Here is a 9,524-nt window from a genome sequence, read left to right on the forward strand (position 1 = left end):
GAGCCAAGATGTCAAGATCAGGGGCCTGGGAAGGGTGGAAACTGCAAGCCCACTTCCTCCCAAGGAATGGGTCCTGCTCTGTGTCCTCCCCGGTTGCCATCAACAGCCCTTTCACACATTCCACTCTGTTATTTGCAGGAAATGAGAGAGAAGTTTCAGGTGAGTGGTGAGAACCAGATCCCCAACCCCTCTGCCTTCATCCCTGATGGCCTTGGCCAGTGCCTCCCACCGCCTCCCTGCCCCCAATCACCACCCAAAGTCTTGGGTTTAAAAGGCACTTTGGTCTCCTGCTTCCCAGAGTTATCATAAGAATTAAGTAAGAAAATGAGTCCAAAGTTCCAGGCTTACAGTAAGCAAATGATGAATAGTGACATGATTTCTCACCACTTTGTTTTTAATAAGTGGGTGGGTTATTTGGAGGAAGTAATTTAAAATTCCAAATAGAAGACATATAATATGATTTTTTTTTAATTTTAAAGCTGAGCATTGATTGAATCATCCTCTTTCCTTGTCTGTAAAATGGAAATCAGAATAACACCTACCACAAAGGTTTGTGCTATTTGAATTTGATGAGAATTCATGAAAAGTCTATGACATTCTCCTGCAGAATATCATCACATATAAATAACTCCTAATATGGATCATACTCTTTTGATTTGCACACACGATGTGCAGGTGAGAGAAACTGTTCACACTCAGGAAAGGGTGGAAAGTTTACATTCAAGTCAAGGACATTTGTGTTGTACATGAGAAAGAAATTTCTAGTTGAAAGTAGCTAAGATCCTGTGTTTGTACAGCAGTAATTGAGTCCCCTCGGGACACTATGGGGTCTTTTCCCTTCACAGACATGAAAAGAGATATATAGGACACTCTGTCTCAGGGGCTGCTAGAGAGGAACCTGGCTGAAGGCATAAATTAAAGTTTAAGTGCATAGCATTCAACCTCTGCAAAAAGCATCAGAATCACAATTTGTAGTCTCCTTTTAAATCTTTTCTACAAGACTGTATAGTAGAAAAATAATAACCAACAAATGATTAGAGTACGCTGTCAACTGTTTACACCACAGTGTGCTCTATAACTTTATTAAGAACGATGTGTGGGCTGGGCACGGTGGCTCACATCTGTAATCCCAGCACTTTGGGAGGCTAAGGCGGGTGGATCACAAGGTCAGGAGTTTGAGACCAGCCTGGCCAACATGGTGAAACCCCGTCTCTACTAAAAATACAAAAAATAGCTGGGCATGGTGGCAGGTGCCTATAATGCCAGCTACTCAGGAGGCTGAGGCAGGAGAATTGCTTGAATCCAGAAGGCAGAGGTTGCAGTGAGCTGAGATCGTGCCACTGCACGCCAGCCTCGGCGACAGAGCAAGACTCTGTCTCGAAAAAAACAAAAAAAGAATGATGTGTGGACTGTGTCAATATGTGGAAATGCATGTAGGAAATAATATTAAGAAAAGCAGGACAGGAAACACAGGGCATGCAGCGATAACTTCATAAAAACCACAATGCTCAGAAGATAATCTGAAATCAATATTGATCAGGTTTTATTTTCTCTCCAGTGGCCTAACATGATTACATGCACTTTTTAATGGCATGGACAGGTGGAACGTGGGATTTTTAGCATAGTGAAACCCCCTGTATGATACTGTAATGGTGGATACATTTGTCAAAACCCATCAAATATACAGAACCAAGAATGAACCCTCATGTACACTGTGTACTTTGGTTGATTACAAAGTGTCACTACAAGTTCATTGATTGTAACAAACATAGTCCTCTGGCAGGGATGCTGAGTGTGAATATGTAGGGGCCAAGGGTATATGGGAGCACTGTACTTTCCACTCAATTTTGCCGTGACTCCTAAAACTGCTTTAAAAAAAGTCTATTTTTTTAAAAGATAATAGCACTTTATTCTTATTTGAACCACACTGTATTATTGGTTACCGAGTGTGAAGGTAGTATGTTCAGAGTCTTGTTTTATGCCTTTGTAGCTGTGTTGCCAGCATTTGAAGGTAACTCCTCCACATAAGCGGCAGGAAAATGGCCTTTTTTCCCATTCAAAGATCCAAACCACCATCCTTCTTCTTTTTTCTCATGCACAATCACAATGTCACCCTTTTCCAAATTCAACTCATCATCTTGCCTGGCTTGAAAAGAATATAAGGCCTTGCAAAGTCTGCTGCTGAACTGGGCTGCACCAGGGGCTGGAGTTGAAGAACCTGGATTGTTCTGGCCACCAGAAGATGCCTTGCTCACAATATTTTCTAATCTCTTCATTAAAAAAGGCCGAGATATTTTCACATAGCTATGAGTATGCTCCTTTTCCCTCCACCTGAAGATGGAGTTACTACAAGGATGGCTGGGTTGAGGTCTTTGCTCAAGTTCTGCTAACATCGATGACAGTTTGTAGGAGTTCGCTTCCAAAAGGTCTAGTTTCAAATTGTTCTCATCCATTAACGCTGCTGTGTCTTTCTGGCTCTTTGCATCAGAGGAGGAGGAGTTGCTGGAGTACGTTTTAAGCATTCGTTCCAGGCCTTCCTTGTCTTTTAAGGCTTTTTCAATGTCTCTCTGCAGTCTCAATAATTTTGGTTTTAGTAAAGACTTTCGTCTCTCTTTATCCATTGCACTGTTAGGATCTTCTTCAAAGTAATCTGTTAACAGGAACTCAGATTTGTTTTCTGTGGATAAAATTGCAGTGTCTTCCATTAGAGCCTGGATATCTTTTTCAATGTCAATCTTGCTGATGGCACAGTGAATCTGCGTGTGGCATGTGGTCAGGGTTTGGCCAAAAAGAGAAATATGTTGGCTGTACTGGTTTAAGTTATTGCATAAAAGTTGAATTCTTTCCTTCTCCAGCTCCAGAATGCTCTGGTAGCAGTTCTCTAGTGTGTTTTCCCATTTCAGTCTGGTAGAATAACCCGCCATGTTTTTTTGGTAGTAATTTTCATCTTCCTTTTCCAACTTCTCAGTTGATTTTGTCAGTTTATTGAGGAGCTTCTGCTTCTCCTTCTCAGTCATAGATTGCTTGGAGCTTTCTACAAGCTGGAAAAGTGCTTCATGTTTCTTAGTACTAACCATTAATTTCTTCTTGGCCTCCCAGACAGGGCGGCCTGGCAGAGGCGCTCCTCACTTCCCAGACGGGGCAGCCGGGCAGAGGCGCTCCTCACCTCCCAGACGGGGCGGCCGGGCAGAGGCCCTCCTCACCTCCCAAAAAGGGCGGCCGGGCAGAGGCGCTCCTCACTTCCCAGAAGGGGCGGCCAGGCAGAGGCGTTCCTCACTTCCCAGACAGGGCGGCCGGGCAGAGGCGCTCCTCACCTCCCAGACGGGGTGGCGGCCAGGCAGAGGCGCTCCTCACCTCCCAGACGGGGTGGCGGCCAGGCAGAGGCGCTCCTCACCTCCCAGACAGGGCGGCCGGGCAGAGGCGCTCCTCACCTCCCAGACAGGGCGGCCGGGCAGAGGCGCTCCTCACCTCCCAGACAGGGCGGCCGGGCAGAGGCGCTCCTCACCTCCCAGACAGGGCGGCCGGGCAGAGGCGCTCCTCACCTCCCAGACGGGGCGGCCGGGCAGAGACGCTCCTCACTTCCTCCCAGACGGGGTGGCAGCCAGGCAGAGGTGCTCCTCATCTCCCAGACAGGGCGGCCGGGCAGAGGCGCTCCTCACATCCCAGACGGGGCAGCCGGGCAGAGGCGCTCCTCACATCCCAGACGGGGCAGCCGGGCAGAGGCGCTCCTCACATCCCAGACGGGGCAGCCGGGCAGAGGCGCTCCTCACATCCCAGACGATGGGCGGCCGGGCAGAGACGTTCCTCACTCCCTATACGGGATGGGGCCGGGCAGAGGCACTCCTCACTTCCTAGACGGGGTGGCTGGGCAGAGGCGCTCCTCACTTCCCAGACAGGGCGGCCGGGCAGAGGTGCTCCTCACTTGCTCACTTCCCATACGGGGTGGCGGCCGGGCAGAGGCGCTCCTCACTTCCCAGACGGGGCTGCCAGGCAGAGGGGCTCCTCACTTCCCAGACGATGGGTGGCCAGGCAGAGACGCTCCTCACTTCCTGCAATCCCAGGCACTCGGCAGGCCGAGGCAGGAGAGTCACAGGAGCCCGAGGCAGGGAGGTTGCAGCAAGCCGAGATCACGGCAGTACAGTCCAGCTTCGGCAACAGAGGGAGACCGAAAAAAGAAGGAGAGGGAGACCGAAGGAGGGAGAGGGGGAGGGGGGGGAGGGGGAGGGGAGGGGGAGGGGGACGGGGAGGGGGAGAAAAGTCTATTTTAAAAATGCTTAAGCTCCATTAGGATGTTAATTGGAAATGCACTAAATGTATATATTTTTATCACATTTTTCTCGATAAACAGTATCTTTCCATTTGTTCGGAAAAATGAAAGATCTTTTTTTTAAAAAAGTCATGATAGTGAGGGTGGCTCTGAGATCCCCAGTTCAGGAGAGGGCAATGTTCCCTTTTCCACTGGATAAGAAACTAGGCCCTGAGCCTCCCTCCCTGGATAATGCTAGAACCTTCTTAGCCTCTCTAGCCTAAGCCTTGATGATATCATCAGTCAGATGGAAGCCAGATGTTCTGATAAGGGGGCCCATAGCAACTGTGACAGGAAAAGGGAGACAAGCTGATGGCTCTGGTCAGAAATGGCCCCCGTCCAGGCTCAACTTTGTTCACACTCAGCCCCCTGATGAAAAGGCAGGATGTCCCATCCCAAGCCGTAACATGCATATTTTTCAAGAGCAACAAAATACCAGGCTAAAAATCCAGCTGATTTTTTAAAGTAATAAATTTCTGGCCGGGTGCAGTGACTCACGCCTGTAATGCCAGCACTTTGGGAGGCCAAGGTGGGTGGATCACGAGGTCAGGAGATCGAGACCATCCTGGCTAACACAGTGAAACCCCGTCTGTACTAAAAATCCAAAAAATTAGCCGGGGGTGGTGTCGGGCGCCTGTAGTCCCAGCTACTCGGGAGGCTGAGGCAGGAGAATGGCATGAACCCGGGAGGCAGAGCTTGCAGTGAGCCAAGATCGTGCCCCTGCACTCCAGCCTGGGCAACAGAGCAAGACTCCATCTCAAAAAAAAAAAAAAAAAAGTAATAAATTTTCTCGGGGATTTGCATAAAGGAAAGGGTGTTTACCTATTAAAATGTAATCAACACAAGGCACACAAACCCTGCCAGATCCCATCCTCTTGCCGCAGGCGTACAGTCTAAGGTCTCTGTGGCTGAAGGCAGTGACGCTCCAGACCAGTGAACAAGACCTCTCCTCTAAAGCCTCCCTGAGTGTGCCCTGATGAGGGACTTGCCAGGGCATGAGGGGCAAAATGCTCTCAGGGACAGACGTCTGAGTCTCCAGAAGATGGGAGCCATGCTGGCATCTGAAAAGGGCCTGAGGTCTTCCATTGTAATGAGGTGGCCCAGCCTGCTCTGGAAGGTCCTGGATCACATGGTCAACAAGATTCTTGAGGGCAGGGACTGTGTCTCAGATTCTCTCTCCCATAGCCCAGTGCCAGGTACACAGGGCTACAGAGATGTCATTACTAAGCACCTTCTGCGTACAAAGCACCATGCTGGGCATAAGGTGGACGCAGAGAGGAGCCAGATTCAGCCTACAAAGACCGTGAGTGAAGGCGGTGACATGGAGCTCTGTGCCGTGTCAAAGGAAGAGACGAGGCCTGGCTTCAGAACGCCAGGCTTCTAATCTGAGTGGCACCACTTACAGCTGGCCTAGGTTCTTTTGTAGCCTCTGGTTTCAAACACAAATGCTGTGAAATAATTATAGCAAGAGGCAGAGGGTGAAAGGCACCTGAAGAGCTACCATAAAGGCAATCCCAGGGCTTCTCCCCAGCTTCCCAATCTTAATTCATGGTGCCACCGCCTACGCAAGCCAGAACCAGGAGTTGCCCTTGACTGCTCCTGCTCACTTGCCCCCAGTCCAAAGAAACATCAAATCCTACTCCCACATGTTGCTGAATTCCGACCCCTCTCCACACCCCTACTGCCGCCACCACCATCCCACTCACCAGCACTACTCGTCATGGCCACAGTCCATTTCCCGAGCACAATCTTTTTAAAATACAAGTCTGATCATGTCACCCCTTATATAACACCTTTCAATGACTGCCCATTGATCTTAGGAAAACAAAACAAAACCAAGCCCAGTGCTAATATTGCCTCCAAGGCCCTGTGTTTCTTGGGCCCTGCCAAACTGTCCTGCATGATTTCAAGCAACTCTCCTCCCCCGTCATGCCCTAGCTACTTGGTGATGTTTCTGGGAAGCCCACCAGACTCAGGTCCTGTACACAAGCTGTTTCCTTTGCCTGGAACATTGTCTTTGCCGGTCAATGCTGATTCATCTCTTAAGATTAGGCTACACCTGGAAAAGCCTTCCAAGAAGGCCTCCTGGTCTAGGCTAGACTCTCCTCTAATTCTCCATTATAACAATTGTAATTAAAGTATTTTGTTTTGCCATGATTTTATAGCCTGCTCTCTTGCATGTTCCATCTCAGGGTAAATAATTGTTGCATCTGCCTTGTTCCACTGCTGTGCCCACAGCATCTAGTGCAGTGACTCACTCTTCACGTGCTAGATGACTGAATGAACGAGTGAATGCATGAGTCTGGGGGTGGGGAGCAGGGAAGGCCTCGTGGAGGAACTAGCATGGAGGAGAAGAGGTTATGTTTGGGAGGTTATGCTTTTTTCTGTTTGTTTGTTTGTTTTGAGGCAGAGTCTCGCTCTATTGCCCAGGCTAGAGTGCAGTGGCATGATCTTGGCTCACTGCAACCTCCGCCTCCTGGGTTCAAGCAATCCTCCTGCCTCAGCCTCCCGAGTAGCTGGGACTACAGGCACACGCCACCATGCCCAGCTAATTTTTGTATTTTTATTACAAACGGAGTTTCACCATATTGACCAGGCTGGTCTCGTACTCCTGACCTCCTGATCTGCCCGCCTCGGCCTCCCAAAGTTCTGGGATTACAGGCATGAGCCAATGTGCCCAGCTATGTTTGGGACTTTCAAGAGTCAATGGACAACATGGAGCTCTGTGCGGTGTCAAAGGAGAAGATGAGCCCTGGCTTCAGAACGCCAGGCTTCTAATCTGAGCAGCACCACTTACAGCTGGCCTAGGTTCTTTTGTAGCCTCTGGTTTCAAACACAAATACTGTGAAATAATTATAGCAAGAGGTAGAGGGTAAAAGGCACCTGAAGAGCTACCATAATCAATGGACTAATCAACGGACTGAGATCTGCCTTGACTTGCAGCTCTGATCATCCAGGCTTCCTTTTCCTTCCTGAAAGTCATGGATCCAGCCCATCTCCATGACAGCTTCCCTTCTGCCTGGTTTTTCCACCTGGAAAGAATGGCTTCTCCATGCCTACCCCAGCCATCTCCGCTTCTCTTCCCTTTCCACTCAGTATCCCCACCAGCTATCTCTCCAATCCACTTTCCCACCACACCCTTGATGGATGGAACTGCATAATTGTGTGATGGCGGAAAGCTAATTTGTACTTCTGTGCTGGCAATGAAGTGTCTGGAGCTTTGCAGTTGACATTGAGAAGCAGAGGGGATCCCTCACCCCATCCCTGGTTCTCCCTCAAACTCAAATCACAAATCCTCCACTCTATCTGCAAAGGCCCAGAGACAGAGGGGCTGTAACCTAACCCAAACCAAACAGCCTGTCACAGAAAGTCATGGGAAGAAAAAAATCTTTCCAGTCTTGCAAAGACAAGCACCTGGTGGTTCTCTCCCTGTCTCTCGGTAAAGGTCGTTGGTTCAGTTTCCCTTTCCACTTCCTGCAGGGTCTTGTCAGCACCTGTTTTCTTGGGCACAGATTAGGAGATGGTGTGGTGTTTCTCTTCCTCCCAAATTAAGGCACACTCAGACCAAAACGCAAAGGGAAGTTGCCTCCCGAGGTTTTGCTTCTATCCATTTTTCAGTTTCAGAGGTCTCAAGACCCATACAACTTAGACACCTAAAGAGGGTAGAGAGGAAAAAATGTTTCTTTTCTATGTATTTATTTTTTTCTTTGAGACCAACTCGCTGTGTTACCCAGGCTGGAATGCAGTGGCACGATCTCAGCTCACTGCAGCCTCTGCCTCCTGGGTTCAAGCGATTCTCGTGCCTCGATCTCCGGAGTAGCTGGGATTACAGGCACCTGCCACCACACCCGGCTAATTTTTGTATTTTAGTAGAGACGGGTTTTGCCATGTTGGCCAGGCTGGTCTCGAACTCCTGACCTCAGGCGATCCACCTGCCTCGGCCTCCCAAAGTGTTGGGATTACAGGTGTGAGCCACTGTGCCCAGCCAAAAAAATGTTTCTGAAAGAATATGTGTATGTGCACGCGTACACATGTGGCAGGGGGTGAGAGGGAGAGACTTGTATAATCAGAGATTTAGTATTTGATACAATGGGAAAGAATAAACAGAATTAAGTGATAACAACCACCATTTATTGGATCTGTACTATATGCCAAACATGTTGTGAAATGTTTTATGCACAATGTTTCATTTAACTTTCAAAGCAACCCAGTGAGGGAGAAATGTATGAGCCCATTTTACAGTTGAAGAAACAGGCTCACTGACACACAGCTCATGAGTGGGGCCGAGCTCCAGGACTGAGATCCTGATGCCCATTTTCTGAACCACTGCTGGCTACTGCTTTCCAAGGGCTAGAGATGAGAAAAAAAAGGAAATTGGTTTATGGTGTGGCAGAGGTCTTGCGATGAGACATAAAGAATTCTCTGACAATGAGAGCTGTTTGGTTGTAGTCGGAGTAATTAGGCTTGTTAGAGCTCTTCCTCTGAGGGCCTTTACATTTAAGATGAATGGATGCTTCTATGCCTGGATTGTTTGAGGGAAACGCTGTCTATTCCCAGCGCGGGGCTGGCCTGTTTGAACTAACTGACAGCCTCACTGGGGATACAGGTTTGCCACACGCGAAACCGTTAGATAACAGGAGAAGATAGCGCAGGATGTGAGCCCCGAATGGGACTGGCAGAAAGTGAGGGCTACCGACAGGCAGAGGCTACTGTGGTTCAAAGCAAGGGCTTTGCGGTCAGGCGGGCAGACTTGTGTTTGAGTCCCGGCTGGCTCTACTGCTTTTGTGACCTTGGGTACGTTGCCTAACCTCTCTAAGCTTTGGTTTCCTAGTCAGTAAAAAGAGCCTAAGAATAGAACCTACTTTGGAGGGATGCCATGAAAATTAAATAAGATGATCCATGTAAAATGCTTGGCACAGAACCTGGACATAATCAGAATACAATGGGGGAGGAGCTGCTATAATAATGACTATTGTTGGAGTCCAGAGGCGGGAGACAGCGGCACAGAACAGAGGGCTAGGTCGGTGGGAGTTGAGAAAGTCTTCCTGGGAAACCTGAGTTTTATCCTGGAGCTTGAAGAGGTGGTCAGGTGAAATGAACAGGAAGGCACAGAGACGGAGGTAGGCAGGGCTCAGGTAATGGAGTGAGATTTCAAATGCCCTATCGCTTTCAAAGAAAAATCTGGTTTGATCTGTGGTTGAAATAGAGAAGGAAGTTG

At 48.8% G+C, this 9,524-nt stretch overlaps 1 protein-coding gene across 1 annotated transcript; it reads right to left on the reverse strand.

The window, feature by feature from the left end:
* Positions 1 to 1,907: 1,907 nt before the first annotated feature.
* LOC100432665 (nostrin-like) lies at positions 1,908 to 3,144 on the reverse strand. Its single transcript, XM_024255580.3, has one exon. It carries the CDS (start codon positions 3,075 to 3,077, stop codon positions 1,977 to 1,979), a length of 1,101 nt encoding a protein of 366 aa, XP_024111348.2. The 5' UTR covers positions 3,078 to 3,144; the 3' UTR covers positions 1,908 to 1,976.
* Positions 3,145 to 9,524: the final 6,380 nt, after the last annotated feature.

This window comes from Pongo abelii, chromosome 9, assembly GCF_028885655.2.
Source record: "Pongo abelii isolate AG06213 chromosome 9, NHGRI_mPonAbe1-v2.0_pri, whole genome shotgun sequence".
Taxonomy (NCBI): Eukaryota; Metazoa; Chordata; class Mammalia; order Primates; family Hominidae; genus Pongo; species Pongo abelii.

Excerpts from the sequence above, each read along its gene's own strand:
- LOC100432665 (XM_024255580.3), bottom strand. The coding sequence starts at position 3,077 with ATGGTTAGTACTAAGAAACATGAAGCACTTTTCCAGCTTGTAGAAAGC.